Genomic DNA, 25,117 nt, shown 5'->3' on the forward strand with positions numbered 1-25,117 from the left:
ACCACAACTAGAGAGAAGCCCACGCACTGCAATGAAAGATCCCTCGTGGGCCTCCCTGGTGGCGCAGTGGTTGAGAGTCCGCCTGCCGATGCAGGGGATACGGGTTCGTGCCCCGGTCTGGGAGGATCCCATATGCCGCGGAGCGGCTGGGCCCGTGAGCCATGGCCGCTGGGCCTGCGCATCCGGAGCCTGTGCTCCGCAACGGGAGAGGCCACAACAGTGAGAGGCCCGCATACCGCAAAAAGAAAAAAAAATAAAAAAAAGAAAGATCCCTCGTGCTGCAACAAAGACCCAACTAAGCCAAAAATAAATAAATAAATTAATTAATTAAAAAAAAAATGGTGCTGGGAAAACTGGACAGCCACATGCAAAAGAATCAAACTGGATTACTTTCTCACTCTATATAAAAAAATAAACTTAAAATGGATGAAAGACTTAAATTTAAGACCTGAAACCATAAAGCTCCTAGAAGAAAACATGAGCAGTATACTCTTTGATATCAACCTTAGCAATATTTTTCTGGATCTGTTTCCTCAGGCAAGGGAAACAAAAGCAAAAATAAGCAAATGGGACTACACCCAACTAAAAAGCTTTTGTACAGCAAAGGAAACTATTAACGAAACAAAAAGGCAGAAGGGAGAGAATGGGAGAAGATACAATTGTCCCTCAGTATCCTCAGGGGATTGGTTCCAGGAGCCCTTGAGGATGCCAAAATCCACAGATGCTCAAGCTCTTATATATTTTTATTTTATTTTTTAACTGAAGTATAGTTCATTTACACTGCTGTGTTAGTTTCTCGTGTACATCAAAGTGATTAAGTTACATATATTCACACATATACTTCTTCATATTCTTTTTCATTATGGCTTATTACAAAATATTGAATATAATTCCCTGTGCTATACATTGTTATTTATCTATTCTATATATAGTCCTTGTGCTATACCTTGTTGTTTAGCTGCTTCATATATAGTACTTTGTATCTCATAATCCCAAACTCCTAATTTATCCCTCCCCTACCGCTTTTCCCCCGGTAAGTATAAGATTGTCTTCTATGTCTGTGAGTCTGTTCTCTGTTTGAAATAAGTTCAGTTGTATCATATTTTAAATTCCACATACAAGTGATCTCATATGCTATTTGTCTTTGTCTGACTTACTTCACTTAGTATGATAATCTCTAGGTCCATCCATGTTACTGCAAATGGCATTATTTCATTCTTTTTTATGGGTAAGTAGTAGTCCATTATGTATACATATACCACATCTTCTTTATCCATTCATCCATTGATGGACATTTAAGTTGCTTCCATGTTGTGGCTATTATAAACAGTGCTGCTATGAACATTTCAGCGCATGTAGCGTTTTGAATGAGTTTTCATCTTTTCCCAATATATGTCCAGGAGTGGGATTGCTGGATCATACGACAACTAAACTTTTTTTTTTTTTTTTTTTTTAATATATACATTGCTGCCGGAATCTTTCGGGTTTTTTTTTTTAGATTTAAAAAATTTTTTATTTTATTTATTTTATTTTTGGCTGCACCGGGTCTCCGTTGCTGCCCATGGGCTTTCTCTAGTTGCAGGAGGTGGGGGCTACTCTTCGTTGCAGTGTGCGGGCTTCTCATTGTGGTGTCTTCTCTTGTTGCAGAGCATGGGCTCTAGGCACACAGGCTTCAGTAGTTGTGGCGTGTAGGCTCAACAGTTGTGGCTCGCGGGCTCTAGAGCACAGGCTCAGCAGTTGTGGCACACGGGCTTAGTTGCTCTGAGGCATGTGGAATCGTCCCAGACCAGGGCTCCAACCCATGTCCCCTGCATTGGTGGGTGAATTCTTAAACACTGCATCACCAGGGAAGCCGAACAACTCTATTTTAAGGAACCTCCATACTGTTCTCCATAGTGGCTGCACCAATTTACATTCCCGCCAACAGTGCAGGAGGGTTTCCTTTCCTTTATACACTCTCTAGCATTTATTATTTGTAGACTTTTTGATGATGGCCATTCTGACCGGTGTGAGGTGATACCTCAATATAGTTTTGATTTGCATTTCTCTAATAACTAGCAATGCTAAGCATCTTTTCATGCGCCTGTTGGCTATCTTTGGAGAAATGTCTGTTTAAGTTCAAGTCCCTTTTTTTAAAAAAAATAATTTTATTTATTTCATTTATTTTATTTTTGGCTGTGTTGGGTCTTCGTTGCTGCACATGAGCTTTCTCTAGTCGTGGCGAGGGGGGGCTACTCTTCATTGTGGTGCATGGACTTCTCATTGAAGTGGCTTCTCTTGTTGCGGAGCATGGGCTCTAGGCACGTGGGCTTCACTAGTTGTGGCTTGCGGGCTCAGTAGTTGTGGAGCACGGGCTTAGTTGCTCTGTGGCATGTGGGATCTTCCCGGACCAGGGCTCAAACCCGTGTCCCCTGCATTGGCAGGCGGATTCGTAACAACTGTGCCACCAGGGAAGCCCCGAAAAGGGGGCCCTTGTGCACTGTTGGACTGTATAAATTGGTGCAGCCACTATGGAAAACAGTATGGAGGTTCCTCAAAAAATTAAAAATAGAACTGCCATAAGGCTTCCCTGGTGGTGCAGTGGTTAAGAATCCGCCTGCTAATGCAGGGGACACGGGTTCGAGCCCTGGTCCGGAAGATTCCACATGCCGCAGAGCAACTAAGCCTGTGCACCACAACTACTGAGCCTGTGCTCTAGAGCCCATGCTCCACAACAAGAGAAGCCACCGCAATGAGAAGCCCGTGCACCGCAATGATAGTAGCCCCCGCTTGCCACAACTAGAGAAAGCCCGTGCGCAGCAACAAAGACCCAATGCAGCCAAAAATAAATAATTAAATAAAAATTTTAAACCCCACAATATTTCAAATAAAAAAAAGAAAAGAAAAAAGAAACAGGCTGAATGTCCTGAAGACAAGGGAAAGGAGGTGGCAGGATCTGTTGTTAACTGAGAGAAGGGAGAGCTTCAGAACCAGCACATCCACTAAAGGCACTGGGAGTCAGGCCTGGGCAGTCACAGCCTCTACCCTTCCCACACCCAAGGAAGCTTGACACTTCATTTGATCGCAGCCTCATCACTGCTCAGGAGAGACCCTGATATCAACCAGTCACCGACAGCTCAGGTACTCCTAGGGATTGACCTGAAACTTTGAGCGCTTCTCAAGGCTTGCTCCCCCACCTCATTCAGGCCTCTGTTCAAATGTCACTCCCACAAATAGAGACTCCCTCATTACCTTTGCTAAAAATAGCTCCCTGTCAACTCCAACGCTCACTCTGGTTTTCATGGTTCTTCTATCGCTGCCTAATCTTTTACTATACATTCATTGTTTGTCTCCCTCACAAAAACATAAGCTTCTGTGGGCAGGGACTACTTTAGTCACTGTTGATCCCCAGCACCTAGAATAGGGCTTGGCAACCAGTGTGAGCTGATTAAATATCTGCTGAATGAATGAAAGAAAAGAACTTCACAAACAACGACTTGGACTTCCCTGGTGGCGCAGCGGTTAAGAATCTGCCTGCCGATGCAGGGGATGCGGGTTCAAGCCCTGGTCTGGAAAGATCCCACATGCTGTGGAGCAACTAAGCCCATGCGCCACAACTACTGAGCCTGCGCTCTAGAGACTGCGAGCCGTAAGTATTGAGCCCGTGTGCCACAGCTACTGAAACCCACGCGCCTAGAGCCTGTGCTCTGCAACAAGAGAAGACACTGCAATGAGAAGCCTGTGCACAGTAACAAAGAGTAGCCCCCGCACACTGCTGCTAGAGAAAGCCCGCAGCAGCAACGAAGGCCCAACGCAGCCAAAAATAAATAATAATTTAAAAAAACCCCACGACTTATGGTCTTGGCATGGACCCTGGCGATCTTGACCTTAGATTTTTTGTTGTTGTTGTAAATTTATTATTATTATTATTTTTATATTTGGTTGCGTTGGGTCTTCGTTGCTACATGCGGGCTTTCTCTGGTTGCGGCAAGAGGGGGCTACTCTTTGTTGCGGTGTGCGGGCTTCTCATTGCAGTGGCTTCTCTTGTTGCGGAGCACGGGCTCTAGGTGCGCGGGCTTCAGTAGTTGTGGCACGGGAGCTCTAGAGCACAGGCTCAGTAGTTGTGGCGCACGGGCTTCACTGCTCCACAGCATGTGGGATCTTCCCGGACCAGGGCTCGAACCCGTGTCCCCTGAATTGGCAGGCGGATTCTTAACCACGGCGCCACCAGGGAAGCCCTTGAGCCTAGGTTTGAGCTCAGTTTTGTTAATAAGTTGCTGTGTGGCTTTGGGCAAATCACTTTACCTATTTGGGCCCATATTGCCTCACTCCTGAAACAAGGAAGTGGATCAAGAAAGAACTAAAGTCCCCTTCCAACTCTTTACAGTCTACAGAACAAAGATCTGATTATCCTACCAAAGGCAATTTGTTACTAGCCACCGGTGGGTTCAGATTTACCTCAGATAAACACATTTTTAAAATCGAAGTTGATTGTATTCAAGAAGTCTTGGGCTTCCCTGGTGGCGCAGTGGTTGAGAATCTGCCTGCTAATGCAGGGGACATGGGTTCGAGCCCTGGTCTGGGAGGATCCCACATGCCGCGGGGCAACTAGGCCCGTGAACCACAACTACTGAGCCTGCGCATCTGGAGCCTGTGCTCCGCAACAAGAGAGGCCGCAATAGAGAGAGGCCCGCGCACTGCGATGAAGAGTGGCCCCCGCTTGCCACAACTAGAGAAAGCCCTCGCACAGAAACGAAGACCCAACATAGCAAAAATACATAAATAAATTAATAAACTCCTACCCCCAACATCAAAAAAAAAAAAAAAAAAAACCAAGAAAAAAAGTCACCTCATACCTCTGGCAGGAAGAGAGAAAAGTAACCATTTAAAAAAAAAAAAAAAAAAAAAAGAAGTCTCTCCTCTAAGCAGAATAAAGCAGGGTAAACGGCAAATGGAGACACCGTATGACAGGAGCGCAATATTGCTCTGAGTAGATACAACTGCACAGCCAGAAAGGATAGACTGTTGGCCACTTTCCCACATTCTTTGAGGCACCAAGATCCCACAGGTCAACATGGGAAGATAGGGCCTGCCCTCTGAAGGGGATGGATGAGTGGATGGTGGGAGGAAGAGAAGTCACAGGTAGATACGGAGAAAGCAGGAGCCCTGAGCCCTGGAATCCAGACACCCCCCCCACTCCCCGCCCAGTTCTGCCTTTTACAGGATCTCAAACGACTGCCTCTAGGCTCTGGGCCTCTGCCTCTCACCTATGACTCCCCTCATCACTGACGGGGGCACAATACCCTCCAGACCCTTCTTAGACTTCCGTGTTCTGCGAGAGGATGCCTTCCAAGATTTCCTCAGAGACCAAACTTCAGATTCTTAAGGGATGCTTGGACTGTTACCTGGACCCTCCCCTATGCCCGAGTCACTTAAGAAGGGAGCGTTCAGGCTGATGCTCCCGGGGCTGAGCCCTAAGGAGCTAGAAGCTGCAGGGCTCACTGGCCGATCTGGGGGCGTCCCCAGAGATGCCAAAAGGTGACATCTTGTTGCAAACATGAAGAATTTGGAGACCCAGTTGCTCCTGAAAGAGGCAACTCTCGAAGTACCCGGACCGGAGTCCTAGGCCTCTGCCTGTCACCAGAAACATTAAGTACAGTACGGGGCGAGTTCCCTCGGGTCCCCTGAGAGGCTCACGTCTCCGGGGTCTTGCTGCTGGTGCGGAAGCCACGCCCCAGGTCCCGGAGGAGCGGCGCCGGCGGCCCCCGCCCGCCAGGGTCGCGACCCCTCAGCCCAAGCTCGGAAAAGAGCCTGCGCCTCCACCCTCGCGGCCCGGCCCGCGCTCACCGCCTTCTCCAGGTGGCTGCGCGCCTGCTCGCTGTTCTTGGTGTGGTGGTAGAGCACGGAGCCGAGCTGCAGGTGTGTTCGGGCCTCAATGCGCTGCGGCGGCTTGAAGGGGAACACGGCCTGCAAGCAGTGCACACACAGGCGGATCTTGGGCGGGCTGGAAGTGCGGAAGTGTTCGGCAAAGCCCAGGAGCGCCAGGTACCAGGACTCAGCCGCCTCGGCCTGCGCTGCCTGGGCCGCCGCCGCCTGAGCCGCCGCCGCCGCCTGAGCCGCCATTTTGGCCTCCCCAACAACAAACTGCCGCCACAGGGAGGCGGAAGCAGGCGCACGGGGCGGGGCCAGGAGCGCCTCGGATTTCTCGCGAGAGCTGCTGTATTAAGCATCCTGGAATATGTAGTTTGTATTTGGAGCGGCCGCGGCTCCGGGAAGGTCTGAGAAAAGGCGACACCCTCTGGTCCGCGAGACTGTGACCGGAGATTTCCGATGGGCTGAGGTTTGCATTCCTGGGGTGAAGACCCCCAGGTGTCCAAGGAATGGCAGGGCGTGGCTTGCCGACGTGGACTACATCTCCCATCAGGCCATGCGTACTATAACAAGCGCCCCCCGCCCCCCCACGCCCCCGGTGGCGCCGGAGCATTGTGGGATTGGATGAGTCTCAAGATGGACAACCGGGATGTTGCAGGTAACAGCCCCCGCCTCCCCGCAAGCGTCTGCCTGGGTGTTCGGGCTATGAGTCTTTGCTTCGCCCTACCGTCGGGCCTACCTCAACCTGCCGGCCCTTAACCTCAGCCTCCCGGTGGCTGGAAGAGGCGGCTTCTGCACCACCTCCGTCTCCCGAGACCCCAGACCCAGTTACCCCGCCCCCGCCCACCCCCCCACCGCTGGTTTGCTGAGGACGCCAGGCTTTCCTTAAAGGCCGCCACCGGGATCTGCCCTGCGCCTGCTTTCCGAAATAACCGCCTTCAGGGCTGCTCTGAGCTCCGCTCCCCGAGCCAGTGGCAACCTTGGGCTGTCCTGCGCCTCTCTTCGTGGCAGCTCTTGACTGGCCTGTATCCCGCTTTCTGGAAAAGCTGTTTTTCCGAACTGCACTCGGCCTCCCTGTACACATTTTCCTGGGTCTTTAGAGCCCCTACTTTACCACAAGCCTTTTTCTCCCCCCCCCACCCCCAGTCCTAGCCCCCCGCCCCCAGACTGGGATACACTGAGGAAATATTCATTGTGTGCTAGGCACTGTTCTAGTTGCTGAGGATGTAGTGTAACCAAAACGGGGCCATGCCTTCCTGAAGGCTACTTTCTACTGGGGCATCACAATGTACAAAAAAGGAAATATTTACAGAGAGTGAGTTATAATGATATGAGAGAGTGGAGGTGCAGGTTGCTGGTATTGGGTGGTCAAGGAAAGCCTTTTTGAGCAGAAGATATTTGAGATGAGAAGATGCCAACTATTGGAAGGCCTGGAAGGCAGAGCCTTCTATGCAGAGGGGGACAGCAAGTGCAAAGGCCTTGAGAGCTTGTCATTTTGAAGAATGTCAGGGATGAAGTGGAAGTGGGGAGGGGAGCCATCTCTGGCAGCGTCTTGAAAATCGGCTTTCAGAATTTGGATTTTATTTTGAGTCCCATGGGGAACGTTCGAGGTGTCTTCTCCATCTCCACAGCTACCACCCTTGTCTGAAGACACCATCATCTTTTGCTTGGAGCCAGTAAGCCTCCTTGTTGGTCTCCTTGCTGCCTATGCACTCTGTCCAATCAGTAGACAGAATGATCTTAAAAATAAAAATACCAGTTGGATCTTATCAGCTTAATACTCCCCTGTCACTTCCTAAAACCCTTTAAGTAAAACTCAGATTCCCGATCTTGCTCTGCTCCTGCTAGCCCCACCCTTGGAACCGCCTGCTCTGACCACATTGGACCTCTGCTGCTTACTCTGCCCAGATCACTCCCCATGTGGCTTTTCAGGAAGCCACCTCTTTATCTTTCTGGTTTAGCTTAAATGTCCCCTTTTTTAACGGTTATTTTCTGGCTGCCCTAGCTGTATAGGTGGTCCTCTGTTATGCTTTCTCACCTTTTTTTGTTTGTTTGTTTCCAGCAGAGAGCTCTTACCATGATTTTGCAACTACTTTTTTGTTACAAGTCTTTTGTCTCCTCAGGCAGAGGTGAATCCCACATGGGCAGAGGCCCCTTCTGTCTTGATGAGCACCAAGTACAGCATGTGGTGCATAACTCAGTAAATGTGTGCTAAATAAATGAAGGAACAGATGTGTGAATGTCAATCTGAAAATGTCAGTTGCTGCAGGCGGCAGCATCTGGGCGGCTCCCATAGCAGCCGCTGGGCATGTTTTTGGAGCAAAGGTGATTTCTGATGTCCTTCTTTTCCCTCCCCAGGAAAGGCTAACCGGTGGTTTGGTGTTGCTCCTCCCAAGTCTGGAAAAATGAACATGAACATCCTTCACCAGGAGGAGCTCATTGCTCAGAAGAAACGGGAAATTGAAGCCAAACTGGAGCAGAAAGCCAAGCAGAATCAGGTGGCCAGCCCTCAGCCCCGGCATCCTGGCGAGTAAGTCTACCCTGAGGCTGGATTAGGGTCTTCGAGGGTCGCCAGCAGAGGGCTTTGCTTGCGAGAGTAGTCGAGGTGTTTCTGCATCTAGCCACAGCCTGATGGTGCGAGGAGGAACGCAGGTGCACTTTCAGGAGGCTGTGTGGCAGGAGAGAAACAAGGGGTGTATGGGAGCCCAGAGGATGGCTGCCAACTCTCACTCAGTGGTTATTTACTGCTGACCAGTTGTGGGCCAGGGGCCAAGAATACAGCACGGAGCAAAAACCCAGATTCCATCTCTGCCTTTATGGGGCTCACAGTCTACTTGTGAAGGGGAGTCCCAGTTATACCCCTAGAGCTCTGGCAGGTAACATGAGGCAGTGTGCTCCCAGATGCAGCAGCTGCCGTAGGGATGCAGAAGAGGCTCTGCATTCTGAAGGCCCCAGGCAGAGCCAGCCCTTTGAGGAAGCAGGAAAGGACTGCCAAGGGCAGAAGGGAGGCGAGCCCCTGTGTGTCAGGCAGCTCGAGCTGCTGCACCAAAGGGGCTGTTTCTGAGCCAGGAGAGAGGGTTTCCTCCTGACTGTCCTGAGAAACTCTGAGGGCACCCAAGAGTTCTGAGCAGGGGTGGTGTGATCAGGGTGACAAGATCCAAGAATTTCAGGCTGGAGATTGACAGAGACAAGCCCCTTCCTCTGCGGTCTGAAGTGTGGGGCATGTTAGCCCTCCACTAAGGCTCTGTTCCAGCTCCCACCTTTTCTAAGAGTCCGTGGCTTCTCCTTGAGGACGGGACTTAGACTTTATTCTTGTTGGAACCTCCAGGGTGTTCAGGAACATGGGGCCTGGATGTTGAGTGATCTGTGGGTGGGCTTGTGGGCTGTCACCCCTGGGGTTATGGAAGGACTTGCACAAAGATGGGAAAGGCCTGTAGGACTGCTTCCAAGAGGGCCCCCTGGAGGCTGCTGGATCTCAGCGCCAGGATCAGGCAGCCAAAAAGGAACATCAGAGTACAGGTAGCTTTGAAAATAAGGTTGTTTTTCGGGCTTCCCTGGTGGCGCAGTGATTGAGAGTCCGCCTGCCGATGCAGGGGACACGGGTTTGTGCCCCGGTCTGGGAAGATCCGACATGCCGTGGAGCGGCTGGGCCTGTGAGCCATGGCCGCTGAGCCTGCGCGTCCGGAGCCTGTGCTCCGCAGCGGGAGAGGCCACAACAGTGAGAGGCCTGCGTAACGCAAAAAAAAAAAAAAAAAAAGAAAAGAAGGTTGTTTTCCCCATTGTAAAAGCTTAGAACACCTTAGAATTTCGTGCTGCACAAATAAGAAACATTCAGGTTGCCTCAAGAGAACCATTTTGATATATTCCCTTCCCATGTCATTGCTTTGTTTCACTAAATTGTGGTCAATTTCATATGTCGCTTCCCCCGCCCCCCACTTTTTAAAGGAAAAGCTTCCCCCCAACCCCTGCGTTACAACTCTTTAGAACCGTCACAGTGTTAAAGTTTTATTTATTCATATTAAGATATGACTTACGTGCTATAAAATTGACTTTTTAAACTATACAACCTAGTGATTTTCAGTATATTCACAGCATTGTGCAACTATTATTACTAATTCCAGAACATTTTGTCACTCCAGAAAGAAACCCCATGCCCATTAGCAATCATTCCCCATTCCCTCTTCCCTCAGCCCCTGACAATGACTAATCTACTTTCTGTCTGTGTGGATTTACCTATTCTAGATATTTCATGTAATACGCGGCCTTTTGTGTCTGGCTCTTTTCACTGGACGTGATGTTTTCAAGGTTCATCACTTTGTAGCATGTGTCAGTACTTCATTCCTTTTTTTGGTGGCTGAATAATATTCCATTGTGTGGATGGACCATGTTTTGTTTATCTGTTCATCAAAAGCCATCATTTAACAGCCGTGTGATAACCCCTGCCATTTTTTTAAAATAGATTTTTATTTATTTATTTATTTATTGGCTGCGTTGGGTCTTCCGTGGCTGTGCGTGGGCTCTCTCTAGTTGCTGAGGGCTTCTTATTGCGGTGGCTTCTCTTGTTGCGGAGCATAGGCTCCAGGCACGCAGGCTTCAGTAGTTGTGGCTCGCGGGCTCCAGAGCGCAGGCTCAGTAGTTGTGGCACATGGGCTTCGTTGCTCTGCGGCATGTGGGATCTTCCCGGACCAGGGCTCAAACCCATGTCCCCTGCATTGGCATGCGGATTCTTAACCACTGCGCCACAGGGAAGCCCCTGCCATTTGTTACAGGTGGTTTTCAAGTGGGATTCGTGTGCTGACCATGCTGCTGACCCGCAGTGTTTTTTTGGGGTTTTTTTTGGCCTTACCGTGTGGCTTGCGGGGTCTTAATTCCCTGACCAGGGATTGAACCCGGGCCCTTGGCAGTGAAAGTGTGGAGTCCTAACCACTGGACTGCCAGAGAATTCCCCCCGAAGTATTTTCTTGTCCTTCATTGTCCCTGCCTTCTTTCTGTCCCTGCTGAGGGAGGTGCACACAGCATGAGGACAGGGCCAGGGTCACTAGAAGGCACTGCTTGTTTAATGCCAAGGCTGGTTATCAGCAGAACTTTCTCTTTCATATAAAATAACTTTTACTGCCTTCTCTCTCTCTCTTGTTTTTTAACTTTAAAGATAATTCATATATGTGGTAGAAAACCTGGGAAGTAGAGGAGAAGAAAATGAGGAAGAAATAAAATCAGTTGTAACCCTGCAACCCAGAGGCAAGTGCTGGTTGCATTTTGATGGATTTTTGTAACAATTTTTCAGTCAAATATATTTTTACATAAGTAGGACCACCCTGTAGATACTGTTTTATATCCTGCCTTTTTGTTTTTCATTTAACGTTGTGCTTGGTTGCTTTATTTATAAGAATTTAACTTTTCAGGGCCACTCCATCTGCCTTATGGATGTCTCGTAATTTATTTAACCAGTGCCCCTTGTTGACTGCTTAGGTTTTTTTCCACTTTTACTTCATTAGAATGGATTTCGAGGAGGATAAAACTTTACTTTAAAGGAAAAAGTTCAGACCTGTGGGCTCCCTGAGCTTTTCCAGTTATTGGGTGTGTCTGTATGATGGATGTGCCCCTAAAAGCAGCACATACGAGGAGTTTCTGAGGTTAGAGCAAGATAGTATGCTGTAGGAAAAGATGAAAGAAGTAGAATATATGCTATGATCACAGGCTTATTTCCTCTATTTCTAATCTAAGGGGCAAATCAAAGAAGTATATCAAAGTATTAATTGTAGCTCTTGTGAGGTGAGGAGACTTTTTCAGGGTTTTCTCCTTGCTTTCTTTATTTCTGTTTTTTTCCACATTCCCATTTGCTCATAATGAGCCTCTATCACTTTTTTGATAAGGAAAGATGAATTTGACTTAAACATTTAGGCCCCTGGGTTTGCTTTTGTGTGCGTTAAAAATAAATTTTTCTTACTTCAAAATAAAACATACTCTTTTCAAAAAGAGAAAGTAATAAAAATATAAAGTTCCCCTGTAATTCTCCCACCAAGAATGGCTTTGGGTATTTTCCTCTGCACATGTGAAACCCACAGAAGCACTGGCTGACCCAGGCGTGGAACTGCTGTCGCACGCAGGTACCGACACAGGCCCTGCCTTTGAGAACTCTGCAGTCTAGCTGGGAAAACAGACGTAAGAGTCAGTGATAGCCCGGATGATTTGTTAACAATAAGTACGGCAGGTGGTTCTGAGCCATCTTCTTGGGGAGGCCCTTTGGACCCGGAAGGTCAACATGCGGGTAGAGAGAACACCAGCACAGGTGGGATTGCTTTGACTAGAACAAGATTGTTCCATCTTACTACTCTGAAGACTGCTCTGTGCACTCAGTTGTTCCCTGGCATCTTTGGGGGCCTGTTTTGGTTCCCCTTAGGTGAGAACACAGGGGTGGGGGTGAGACTGAGGCCGGCAAGGCGTGCTCCCTCCCCTCTTCTCAAGGCTTACCCTGTCTGTCCTCTGTCTCGGGTCTAGAATTGCAAACGCACACAACTCTAATGTTTCCAACAAGTTTGCCAACGACGGCAGCTTCTTGCAGCAGTTTCTGAAGTTGCAGAAGGCACAGACCAGCACAGGTGAGTGCAGTCTCCCACCCCGACCCCGTCCCATCTCACCTCCTCCTAGAGCTCCCCCTGCTGGCTTTCTCTCCCAAGGGTCTCTCAGCACCTCAGAAATGGCAGGTCCCACCTTAGACTTGTTCCTCTCACCCCTCGTTCATTGAGCGCCCTCATTCTACTCGTCCTCACGCTAAACGCCCAAGGGGAGAGTGCAGACCTTGCCCTTTAGATGCTTACCCCCAAGAAGTGGAGACCAAGAAGCCAGGTTTCGATCCAGGGGGTAGGGGCCAGGACTGAGCATGCCCCAGGGTTGTGGGACTGAGGCTTGAGTTAGAGCGGCAGCCCAGGTGCAAGGAAAAGGACCCTCTTCGGGCGGGGGCGGGGGGCGGGGGCGCTTGACCCACAGGAGCCCCATGGGACACGCCAGGTGTGAGAATCACCACCTGTGGGAAGCCCACCTGTATCTGTGGTTGTGCACAGATACCAGTCTCATTTTTACTGTAAGAAAGTTACTGGTGAAACAGCTGACCTTTAACCTTTGTCAGGTTTCCCAGGTAACAGTGAAGACAGTTAACCCAAGGCCAAGTGTACCGACAGAGAGGGAGAAAGGGCTATATGAGCTCTTCACTGCGGGGTCTCATGCCATGAATTGTGTTTGAAAAGTCCCAAATAGATTGGCTCCAGGCCGCTACTGACAACCAGAGGGAGTGGGTGTAAGCTGGACGTGGGGATTCAGGTCTCATCCAGAAGAGCTGCAGCATCCCTAGTCTGTGGATATAGGCATCAGAGGTACCTATTGCCAGAGTTGCCACCTGCAGAGTCCCGGGCTGGGTGACCACAGTAGGTTCTTCTCTGCACCTCAGGGGTCCTCATCTGTAAAATGGGGGTGGCGTCCTCCCTGAGTGCTTCTGGTCACCCACTGCCTGCCAGCGCTGTGCTAGAAGTTAAGAACCCAGCCACCTGGGGCTCGGAGCATGCAGGTTAGGCAGAAAGATAGGAAACCTGCACCACAGACCTTGAGTGTGGGTATCCTTCCTTGTATCCCAAGATGCCCCGCCGAGTGCGCCCGCTGCCCCGCCTCGTGTGCTCCCTCGCACCGGGAAGAGGCCCCCCCTCATCAGTAGCCCGCCAGGCCAGATGAAGAACTACGTGCATGCCAAGCAGCTGCCCGTGGCCAGCCGCCCGAGCGTCTTCCAGTCTCCTGACGAGGACGAGGAGGAGGACTATGAGCAGTGGCTGGAGATCAAAGGTGAGGGGCCGGGGCTGCTGCCCCCCTTCCACAGCTGCCCCCCCAGCTGCTCCGGCAGGGTCCACGGGCATCGTGGAGCGCACAGCCAGGGCTGTGGGGTGCTTGGGGCTGTGGTCAGGGGGTGCCTCCAGGCTGAGCCTTCAGGATGAGAGAGGGGAAGGAAAGGGTGGGGAGCAGAGCATGGGGAACACGGAGGGGCTTCATCCTGGGAGCTGTGGGACCCACTGTCCGCCTGTATGGGGGCTGGCCTCCGGGGGGGCGTTCTCAGGGGAGCGTTCACTTGTGCCCTCCTCATCCAGTACTAGAAGAGGAGCTCCTCAGTGCGGGTACTTGTCTCCACAAGTTTGGGCCAGAGGTATGAGCGTGCGGGTTGGAGGGTGTGCTCTCCTGCCCAGGGAAGGACAGCCATTGGCCTTGGGAGAGCCAGTTCAGCCCCATGTGGCGGAGGAGGGCGGAGGAGGACGGCGATGGTGGCACTCCTAGCGCATCCAGCCGTGTCCACGTTCAGCACGAGACTTCGGTGCTGTGTGGAGAGCGAGCTGTGTGAAGTCCTGGCCCTGGGCCACCTCTGCTGCAGGAGGGCTAGCACAGTCATGTCTCCCTGACAGGACAGACTGAAGTGACCATATAATGATGCCATGACAGCCTCTAGGACTCTTGTTCTGGATGAGGGTGCCGGCTTCAGGCCGTGCATCTAGACAGATCAGGGGCCAACCTCGAACCTTGGAGCATTAGTCAGAATGGAGTCAGTGAGCGTGGTGTTTCCTCAGAGAGGGGCCCTGGCAGTTCAATGGTACCCTGCTGGGAACTGCCACTTTATGAGGGGCAGTGGGTGTCTCAAGGCCTTTGAGGCTTTTATGGCTTGCTGTTGATACAACCTCAGAAAAGCACCTGTGCTTTGTAAAGTGACCAGGTCAGGGTCATTGCCAGGCATGTGGGAGGAGGGTGAGGCTTAGGGAAAAGGTAGACACAGAATGTCTCTCAGACCTCTTATAGGTCCTCCTTAGGCCACATGTTGTACCCCCCCACCCCCACCCCGTGAGCTTCCTGGCAGTACAAGCAGCAGGGGGAATAAGAGTGGCCACAGGCTCAGTGTCTGGCCCCATTGCCAGGAGGAGCAAACATTCCTAAGCACTGACTGACATCAAGAAATTTCTTCTGAGAGTTTGCATATGAGAGATGTGAGCTGTATGGTGGCTGACAGTCTCAGAAACAGGCCAGCAGTAAATACAAAAGCAAGTGCCATGTGGCTCAAAGTGGAGGCTAATACAAAAATATATTTTTTAGTGGTGTTCACTGAAAGTGCTCTGAGGTAACAATTAAACCCGTTGCAATGAGTGTCCCTAGCTCCCAGATGTTGGTCTGGAAACACATGTTCTCACTCATGGAAACCAGGACTTCTTGGAGAAATGGCTGGCTCTAGGTCTGGGCAGGAAGCGTCTGAGATGATCCTGAAGCGCCCTGTCCCAGCAGGTATCGAGGAGGCCGTCAGAGACTGGGGTCATGTCCAAAGGCCTCAGGAGCCAGCCTGAAGAGGCTCCACTGGCCACAGAGGGGGTGATTGAGCTTCTGTGATGATATTAATTGTGTTGGATTGAAACCCACTGATGTCTTTAAATCAGAGTTTGTAATGATACTTTAAAAAAGAATTTGTCTTTGAAGGATGAAAGGGAATTGATTTATTGTACTGAACACTGGTAAAGAAAGGAATTGAGCATTCCACAAAAGGAGGGGGAGGCTGGCTATGTTTTCCAACATCTCCCTGCCAGCCTGGGGACTGGCTTGGCCTTTGGGAGGCTCACACACTTTTCTCCCTCCAGCATGTCTCGCAAAGGCTGTCTAGACCGACTCACCCCTCATCATGGTGCTTTGTGCATGGACCCGGGACGCCCGACAACCTCCCGCATTTCACCCTCTTCTCCCCCGACCCCTCTGTCCTTGTGGTCCGTAGAGAGAGTGTGCCTGTTGACTGTGGGGTGTGTGAGTTGAACCCCAGTACTGACAGCCTCCTTAAAGTTTCACCCCCAGAGGGAGCCGAGACTCGGAAAGTGATAGAGAAATTGGCCCGCTTTGTGGCAGAAGGAGGCCCCGAGTTAGAAAAAGTAGCTATGGAGAACTACAAGGATAACCCAGCATTTTCGTAAGTACTTCTGGGAGGGGAAGGCCACTGCTGCTTAATGTTCGTGCCACACATTAGTACATGCAAATGTTCTTGTAAAACCCTGGTGGTGACTGAAGCTGGCCGGGGCTGGATGCTTACTTGCTTGGGCCAGACACTGTTCTGAGAGCTTTCTCATTCACACCAGAGGTAGCAAGGGGCCCAGTGTGGTGTGGAGACTTATTTTTGGGCCCCATCGAGGTGTCTCTGCTCAGCAGCTTGCTTTTGCACAGTATGTCTTCAGAAGCTGCATGGGTCCACCCATCCCCGTTGCTCATTTCCCACTGTTTGTTTTACAAAACTCCTCTCCAGGTTTTTGCACGATAAGAATAGCAGGGAATTCCTCTACTACAGAAAGAAGGTGGCTGAGATAAGAAAGGAAGCACAGAAGTTGCAGGCAGCCTCTCAGAAAGGTAGGTGGTTGAAGGGGGTGGGAGGTTCTAGGGAGGCGTGTGGACAAACCACGCCCCAGGTGGAATCGGGGTTCCTTTCCTGGAACCCATCGTGGCGTGGGGTGGCGTTGACAGTGCAGGTCTGTGCCCTCCCAGGGAGCTGGGATCATGCTGGGACCAGCACTGCCCTCCCTGCCAGTGCTCTGAGGAGTGGGGAAATCTAAGGGTCAAGGTAACGGTCAAGGTCATGTCCAGGAGCTCAGCCCTGTGCATGTAAAGGGGTCACAGGGGAGGAACACTTGCCCCTTGGTTCATGGTCATTTTCACAAGTGCTAATGAGCACCTGCTGGGCACTGAGGAGACCTAGAGACAAATGCAGTGACTGAGACTTGGCGAGGAGGGCCAGGAGACAAAAACGGTCAGCTGGTGGGATGAGTGTCAGGGGAGGGTGAGATGCTGCCTGGTCTCCAGCTGTAATGAAGTGAAACCCCAGCCAGGTGCTGGTGGGCAGCAGGGGGATTGATGTTTAAGCCAAATGTGGGCCACAGACGTTGGTTCATCATGTCTGTCACTTGCAGTCCCTTGCCCTGACCTTCTTCCCAGGAGAGGTGGGCCAGCCCCATCCCCCCATGTGACCTGGGGGGACAGCTGCCAGCAGAAAGACTGAGGAGGGGATTCCCATCTCTCCTCCAGCCTGGACCCAGACTATCCCTTACATTCTGTTCCCATGTCCCAGTGTGGGTCCAAAACCCCCAGACATACGGGTTGGGAAGGGGTCAGTTGTTGGGGGCAGAAGCTCAAGATATATTATTATATTAATTCAGGTGTTTGGTTCCGGTGCAGTAATCTGATTCCCATTTGCCTGTTTTTCTTTGTATTGTTCCTAAAATAAACCCCTCTTGTTGCCCGGGGTTCTTAGCAGAAATTAGGCTGTTGGGTGTGGTGAGTTGAGCTCAGTACTGACAGCCTGCTTAAAGTTTCACCCCCAGAGGATGAAGAGGTCAAGAACCTCGCAGAAAAGTTGGCCAGGTTCATAGCGGATGGGGGTCCTGAGGTGGAAACCATTGCCCTCCAGAACAACCGCGAGAACCAGGCATTCAGGTAAGCGGGGGGGGGGGAACCCACTGGAGAGGTAACCTCTCACCCTAGTCACAGCTCCCCCGCTGAGAAAATGGGCTTGGTGTGGTATTGAGACGTGCTAGGGTCCCATGGCAAGAAGTTGGCAGGGCCAGGACTCGGGTCCAGGAGTTTCTGACCACAGAGTTTAGCCGTGCCACCCCATAGGCATTCCCCAAGTGCACATCGGTGCCCTGAATCATCTCTGAGGCAGGTGTGTGGGGACCTTTGGGGCCTTGTGTTTTCCAGGTGCCTCATGGAGAATGTCTCTAGCACTTGCCTTGCTCCCTTGTAACAGAATAGGCCAGGCTGTCGAGCAGAAACTCACAGAATCGTTGTTCACTGTTTGCATCCTGAGGGTCTCATCTTTACGACAAGGGAAATGGCAGGAAAGCAGGGAATGTGATACCTCAGGCTCTGGGGAGGGGGAACCCACAGCCTGTGTGCAGATTCCACAGAGTGGGTGGAACAAGCATCCTGGCCTCCCTGCTGTCCCCTGCCATGAAGTCACACACCACTCCCTCAGGCTGGGTCTGTGCTCCCCCTGCTCTGTCATTCATTGGGTGGGTTCAGCCCCAGCTCTTTGTGGGGGAAGGCGGATGGGGGGGCCGGATGTTGGGGTGTGGGAGGGGTGGTCACTGCTGCAGGGCGGGGGCCAGCAGAGGTTTGTGAGGTGGACACTGAACCTGTTGTGGAGGTGATGCACCCATGAGGACACTTTTGGCCACGAGTAACACAAGTCCCCACTCAGTCAGTGAGGAGATGCGATGGCGCTTTTAACGAAAGTGCTGGAGCAGCAGCCATCTGGGCTGGTTGATTCTGTAGTTCTAGACACCATCAGGGACTCAGGAAGAAAGAAGAAGGTGTGGATGCTGGGCAGGCAGCCAGTCGCATCTACTACATGTGAGCCAGCCTGAGCTAGACACGGAACAAAGTGAAGGGCGTCTGGAGGGACTGCCACGCAGGAGTGAAGTGGCAGAGATGGCGGGCGCTGTGCCACCTTGGCGGGGGAACAGAGTGAGCATTGATGCGGTGCAGATGGGCCTTGGAGCCGGGCCGGGCTGGGTCCCAGAGGGCTCAGGTGTCCACTGAGAGCCTTTGGAGGGTCTGCATAGGGAGTCACAGGGTCAACTGTTCTTCCAGGATCATCTGGCCACAGTTGTGGAGGGTGGTCAGGCACACCAGGTTGACGCACATGGGGGCAGAAGGGAACCATCGCATGGGGCCGGGGGTGGGGAAGGGCTGCTGAGGGTTTCACGTGTCCCTGTGTCTGGTACCTGGGCAGCTAGGAGCTTTCATGGGGGCTCTGGGGTGTTTGGGTCTAGAGTTCAGGAGACCCAGGATCTCCTCACAACATAGTGGTATCGGCCACTACTCTGCACTACCCAAACCAGTGTTGCAGTGTTACGGTCTAAGTCACTGCGTCTTTTTTTTTTTTCTTCATTTACCTAAGTAAGATTATTTAAACAGGAAACTTAGTGTACTGTCACTTAGCGTGACAAGAGCTGACAAAAAATCTATCTCAGGCAAAGTGGGCGACGTAATGGAATTCTGTACAATACCCCCAGCGCAGGTGGTTCTCCCTGGTCACAGGGGTCCAGGGCTCAGCAACTCCAGCCAAGCCTTTTCCCTGGGGTCAAAGCGAAGAGACGTTATCGCCACAAGTGACTCTAGGCCCTCCCTGCAGCTGTTGCACCTTGTTCGGGCATTACTGGCAGGCATCCAGCTTGTTGGGTGTGGCTTTGATGGAGGCTAGAGGGTGACTGCCACGGATGAGGACAGAGCCTGGGGGTGTCTGGCAGAGAAGTAGCTGAAGGTGACCAGCGTGGTCTGGGGGAGCTCATTTCGACACCAGAACTGAACTACAGTTGGCACTCCACACACTGGGGAAATAGTAAACGAGGGAGGATCAGGCGTCCGGACCTGGGCAAGGCATGCAGGTTCATACCAAGCAGACTGTTTCATCTTCACATGGGGTCAGGTGCAAGGCAGCTCCTCTCAACCCAAATCTAACAGCCACCCCGTATTCCTGCCTCTCTTGGCCCTTCCCTTCTGATTTCCCAGCAGCTATGAGTTTTGGGAAACAATTGCAATAGCTGTGCTCATCTGTAAAGAAGCTGGAAATACCTGTTCCTTTGACCAGTCATTCTACTTCTGAGATGCCATCCCCAGAAATAATGTTATATACATAGCACCGTCATAGTCTTGAAAAATTAGTAACACAATGAAAGTCCAGCCCCAGTGGGCTAAACTCCTATAACTGCATCTCCCCAGTGGAATCGTGGCCATCAGAAGGCAAGTTGTTGAAGGTGGTAGCAGCCAGCACACCTCAAGCTACGTGTGACTCTTAACACATCACCTGGGTGAACCATGTTCTTTACAGCAACCTGGCATGTTGGCCTTTAACAGGTGAGCAAGGCAAGGAGGCCAGTTGGTGGAGATGCCTTCACCACCATGCTACACTGCATTCTAACAGGAAAGCCTTATGTGGTCGGGTTAAGAAATTCTTAAAATATCAGGATACGGAAAATAGAATCACAGCTCTGTTCAAATAAATCTGCAGTGGAAAAAGTCTGGAAGGAAACGGCACTAAAGTGGTAACTTTGGTTAACCCTGTGGGTGGGATTACACCAGTCAGAGGGGGTCTTCGTTGTAGAATCCCCTGCACCTGTGCCCGGGGCCCATAGTGAGCTGTTATGCTCCTCACAGACAGGCATACCCATGGGGGGCTCTTGGGTGCTGCGCCTCAGAGCATCTTGGAGGAGAATCAGCATGAATCAGCAGCTGAGGCCAGGAAATGGCAAGCTTGTGAGCCTAGAGGAGACCCACCCCGCTAGGAACTGCCCCCCTGCCCCAGTGGGCGAATTCCCCGGTCTGCTTTTCTTGGAGGAACCAAATCACTTTAAATCCATGTTCCGGTTGCTACGAGTCTTTTTTAAATTCAGCCATCTGCTCCCTTCCCTGTTTGAACGACTTCTTGCTTTCGTCTCTTAATTTTTTTTTAAGATGTTATTTTTTGAGCAGTTTTAGGTTCGCAGCAGAATTGAGGGGAAGGTACAGAGACTTCCCATGTGCCCACTTCCCCGAAACATGCACAGCCTCCCCCATTGTCAACATCCCCCACCAGAATAGTATATTTGTTACAATTGATGAACCTATGTTAACACATCATGATCACCCAAAGTCTATAGTTAGGGTTCACTCTTGGTGTTGTGTATACTATGGGTTTGGACAAATGCGTAATGACATGTATCTATCATTATGATATCATACAGAGTATTCTCACTGCCCTAATATTCCCTGTGTTCTGCCTGTTCATCCCTTTTTCCTCCCTAACCCCTGGCAACCACGTAGTTTTGCCTTTTCAAGAATGTCATATAATTGGAATCATAGTATGTTGCCTTTTCAGATTGCCTTCCTTCACTTAGTAATATGTATTTAGGGTTGCTCTGAGTCTTTTTTTGGCTTGATAGCTCATTTCTTTTTAGTACTTAATAATTTTCCATTGTCTGGATGTACCGCAGTTTATTTACCTATTCACCTCCTGCAGGACATCTCGGTTGCTCCCAAGTTTTGGCAATTATGAACAAAGTTGTTGTAAACATCAGTGTGCAGGGTTTTTGTGTGGACATAAATTTTCAACTCTTTTATACCAAGAAGTGTGATTGCTGGATTGTATGGTATATTTAGTTTTGTAAGAAACAGCCTAACTGTCTTCCAAAATGGCTTGTACCGTTTGCATTCCCCGCAGCAATGAATGAGAGTTTCAGTAGCTCCGTATCAACATTTGATGTTGTCAGTGTTTTGCATTTTGGCTGTTCTTACAGATGTGTAGTGATATTCATTGTTTTGATTTGCATTTTCCTGATGACATGAAGGGAAGTATCTTTTCATAATGCTTATTTGCCATCTGTAAACCTTTGGTGAGGTGTGTGTTAAGGTCATTGGCCCATTTTTTAATTGGCTTGTTTTTTTTATTGTTGGGTGTTAAAGAGTTCTTTGTTTATTTTGGGGTTTTTTTGTTTGTTTTTTTCTGGCTGTGTTGGGTCTTCATTGCTGCACATGGGCTTTCTCTAGTTGCGGTGAGCGGGGGCTACTCTTCGTTGCAGTACACGGGCTTCTCATTGCAGTGGCTTCCCTTGCTGTGGGGCATGGGCTCTAAGCGTGCGGGCTTCAGTAGTTGCAGTGCATGGGCTCAGTAGTTGTGGCACATGGGCTTAGTTGCTCCACGGCACGTGGGATCTTCCCAGACCAGGGATCAAACCTGTGTCCCCTGCATTGGCAGGCGGATTCTTAACCACTGCACCACCAGGGAAGTCCCCTTTGTATATTTTGGATAACAGTCTTTATCAGATGTGTCTTTTGCAAATATTTCTCCCAGTCTGTTGCTTTTTCTCCTCATTCTCTTAATGTTGTCCTTTGCAGAGCAGACGTTTTTCATTTTAATGAGGTCCAGCTTATCAGTTGCTTTCATGGATCATGCCTTTGGTGTTGTATCTAAAAAGTTATTGCCATACCCAAGGTTATGTAGGTATTCTCCTATGTTTTATAGTTTTATGTTTTACGTTTAGGTCAGTGATACATTTTTAGTTAATTTTTGTGAAAGCTATGAGGTCTGTTTCTAGATTCTTTGTTTGTTTTTTTTCTTGCATGTGGATGTCCAGTTTCAGCACCATTTGTTGAAAAGACTGTCTTTGCTCCATTGTATTGCTTTTGCTCCTTTGTCAAAGAGCAGACTATATGTATGTGGATCTGTTTCTGGGCTCTTTATTCTGTTCTGTTGATCTCTTTGTCCATTCTTTCACTAATAACCCCACTGCCTTGATTACTGTAGCTTTACAGTAAGTCCCGAAGTCAGGTAGTGTCAGTCCTCCAACTTTGTTTTTCTTCTTCAGTATTGTGCTGGCTATTGTGGGTTGCTTGCCTCTTTATATAAGCTCTAGAGTGAGTTTGTCAATATCCACAGAATAAATGACTTTGACTGGAATTGCATTGAATCTAGAAATCAGGTTGGGAATAACTGACATCTTGACAACATTGAGTCTTCCTATCTGTGAACAAGGAATAGCTCTTCATTTATTTAGTTCTTCTTTGAATTCATTCATCAGAGTTTTTTAGTTTTCCTCATATAGATCTTGTACATATTTTGTTACACTTTACCTAAGTATTTTATATGGGGGAATGCTAATGTAAATGGTATTGTGTTTTTAGTTTCAAGTTCTACTTGTTCATTGCTGGTATATAGGAGAGTGATTGACTTCTGTATTTTAACCTTGTATCCTGTAACCTTGCTATAATAGCTTATTAAGTTCCAGGGTTTTTTGGTCTATTCTTTCATCTGTGTTTTTTATTTTTATTTTTTTTGTCACGCCGTGTGGCTTGCAGGATCTTAGTTCCCCAATCAGGGATTGAACCTGGGCTCTCAGCAGTGAGAGTGCAGAGTCCTAACCACTGGACCACCAGGGAAGTCCTTCATCTGTTTTTTCTATGTTGACGATCATGTTATATTTCTTCCTTCTCAGTATACCTTCTACTTCCTTTTCTCATCTTATTTCATTAGCTAGAACTTCCAGAATGATGATGAAAAGCATTGGGGAGGTGGGATATTCTTGGCTTGTTTCTGTTCTTAGTGGAAAAGCTTGAGGTTTCTCATCATTAAGTATGATGTTAGCTGTAGGTTCTTTGTAGATATTCTTTATCAAGTGGAGGAAGTTCCCCTGTACTCCTAGTTTACTGAGAGTTTTTCTCATGTATAGGTATTAGATTTTATTAAACACTTTTTCCACAGTGATTGATATGATCATGTGATTTTTCTTTTTTAGCCTGTTGACCTGATGGATTACATTACTTGATTTTCTTTTTTTTTTTAAATTTATTTTATTTTATTCATTTGTTTAGTTTTTGGCTGCATTGGATCTTCACTGCTGCACGCGGGCTTTCTTTAGTTGTGGCGAGCAGGGGCTACTCTTTGTTGCAGTACGCGGACTTCTCATTGCAGTGGCTGCTCTTGTTGCGGAGCACGGGCTCTAGGCACGCGGGCTTCAGTAGTTGTGGCACACGGGCTTCAGTAGTTGTGGCACACGGGCTTCAGTAGTTGTGGCTCGCAGGCTCTAGAGCGCAGGCTCAGTAGTTGTGGTGCATGGGCCTAATTGCTCTGCGGCATGTGGGATCTTCCCAGACCAGGGCTCGAACCCATGTCCCCTGCATTGGCAGGTGGATTCTTAACCACTGCGCCACCAGGGAAGCCCACATTACTTGATTTTCAAATGTTGAACCAGTCTTGCCTGCCTAGAATGAATCCCACTTGGTTGTGGTGTCTATTCTTTTTATACATTAGTGGATTAGGTTTGCTAATATTTTCTTGAGGATTTTTACATCTGTGTTCATGAGAGATGTTGGTCTATAGTTTTCTTTTCTTGTAATGTTTTTGTCTGGTTTTGGTATGAGGGTAACTGAGTAAGTTAGGAAGTATTCTCTCTGCTTCTGTTCTCTGAAAGGGATTGTACAGAATTGGTATAATTTCTTCCCTAAATGTTTGGTGAAATTCACCAGTGAACTTTTGGAAGGTTATTAATTACTGATTCAATTTCTTTAATAAAAATAGGCCTGTTCAGATTGTCTAGTTCTTCTTGTGTGACTTTTGGCAGATTGTACCTTTCAAAGAATTGGCCCATTTCATCTGGGTTATCAAATTTGTGGGCATAGAGTTGTTCATAGTAATCCGTAGTAATTTTAATGTCCATGGGATCTGTAGTGATGGCCCCTCTTTCTTTTCTTTCGTTAGTAATTGGTGTCCTCTCTCTTTTTTTCTTAGCTTGGCTAGAGGCTTAACAATTTTGTTAATCTTTGTTTCTTTTAACTTTTACAAATGTTCCACACTGGGTTTTCTGAAGGGTGTACATGCTTGTACCATGACCCAGGAATACAAAGAAGATGACACAGTCTCCCCATCCCTCCATCCCACCCTAGGATGTTAGCGGGATTGGGAGTCCTCCATCCCTCTCCCATCTCTGACGTAGACATGTAGAAATAGTATGTGGATTTGTTTTCTGCTAACTTCCTTTTATACAAAAGGAATTTACAGCATCCTCGAGCCTTTTTTTTGCTTTTGTAGTGCATTGTGCCGTGACTGTTTTTCCAGGCTCATGAGTGCAAGTCTAGCCCCTTCTTGTCAAGGGCTTTGTAATCTCTGCTATGCACAGGTTTTGCTATGTGGAACTGTGCTGTGACTCTTCCCTCTGGTGTGGACTCTAGAGGTGGGAGTGTTGGCGCAGTACATGCATAGTCTGAGAGATGCTGGGCAGGTGCAGAAGGAGCTGCAGCCTCTGCCAGCTCTGAACCCAGCACCTCCTGCTCTGCGCTTGGGGACCAACAGCTACCAGCAAGGCTGTTAGTGAGCTCCCTGTCTGTTCTGATGTTTAGTGTCTTTGTTTTGTCTCTGTCCACTGTTGATGCCTCTCAAGGGTGCATCAGAAAGGAGCACAGATATGCCCAGCTGTCAGGTTTGGGACAAATCCTGCCCTTTTTGGCACCAGGTGTCTCTCGCAACTCAGGATTTCTTGGTTTGTAGGCACTGGTGCACTCGTCTAGGACAGCAGGGGAAGAAGCCTGGCAGAGCCTGGGGAAGGTCTGAGAGAGCCCGCACCTTTTCCTACGAAACGGGATCAGTGATATTGTGACGGGCATCCAATAAAGATGGGGTAGGGGCTTGGAGTGGCCCTCAGCTCACAGGAACAGCATCATGACAGGCTGTGGCCATGTCACACTGTTC

The 25,117-nt window shown here is 49.3% G+C and overlaps 2 protein-coding genes across 4 annotated transcripts in view; one reads left to right on the forward strand and one right to left on the reverse strand.

Annotated features, from left to right (window-relative positions):
- MAU2 (MAU2 sister chromatid cohesion factor) overlaps positions 1-6,129 on the reverse strand; it is a 35,414-nt gene extending 29,285 nt beyond the window's left edge. For 2 of the 3 annotated variants that reach the window (XM_082622172.1, XM_082622174.1), the window contains exon 1: positions 5,827-6,118. In XM_082622172.1, the coding sequence (XP_082478298.1) occupies positions 5,827-6,102 (276 nt within the window). In that variant the 5' untranslated portion in view covers positions 6,103-6,118. Of the gene's footprint in view, positions 1-5,826 lie in introns of all 3 variants that reach the window. The other variant, XM_082622173.1, reaches the window with a different exon arrangement.
- Positions 6,130-6,392: 263 nt separating this feature from the next.
- The window catches only part of SUGP1 (SURP and G-patch domain containing 1), a 29,143-nt gene continuing 10,418 nt past the window's right edge, over positions 6,393-25,117 (forward strand). Inside the window, exons 1-7 of the mRNA XM_082621850.1 lie at positions 6,393-6,508; positions 8,209-8,380; positions 12,349-12,449; positions 13,480-13,680; positions 15,697-15,820; positions 16,151-16,251; positions 17,208-17,331. Coding sequence (XP_082477976.1) covers positions 6,475-6,508; positions 8,209-8,380; positions 12,349-12,449; positions 13,480-13,680; positions 15,697-15,820; positions 16,151-16,251; positions 17,208-17,331 — 857 coding nt within the window. The 5' untranslated portion in view covers positions 6,393-6,474. The remainder of the gene's footprint in view (positions 6,509-8,208; positions 8,381-12,348; positions 12,450-13,479; positions 13,681-15,696; positions 15,821-16,150; positions 16,252-17,207; positions 17,332-25,117) is intronic.

This window comes from Mesoplodon mirus (genome assembly GCF_964341445.2).
Source record: "Mesoplodon mirus genome assembly, chromosome: 5".
Classification (NCBI taxonomy): domain Eukaryota; kingdom Metazoa; phylum Chordata; class Mammalia; order Artiodactyla; family Ziphiidae; genus Mesoplodon; species Mesoplodon mirus.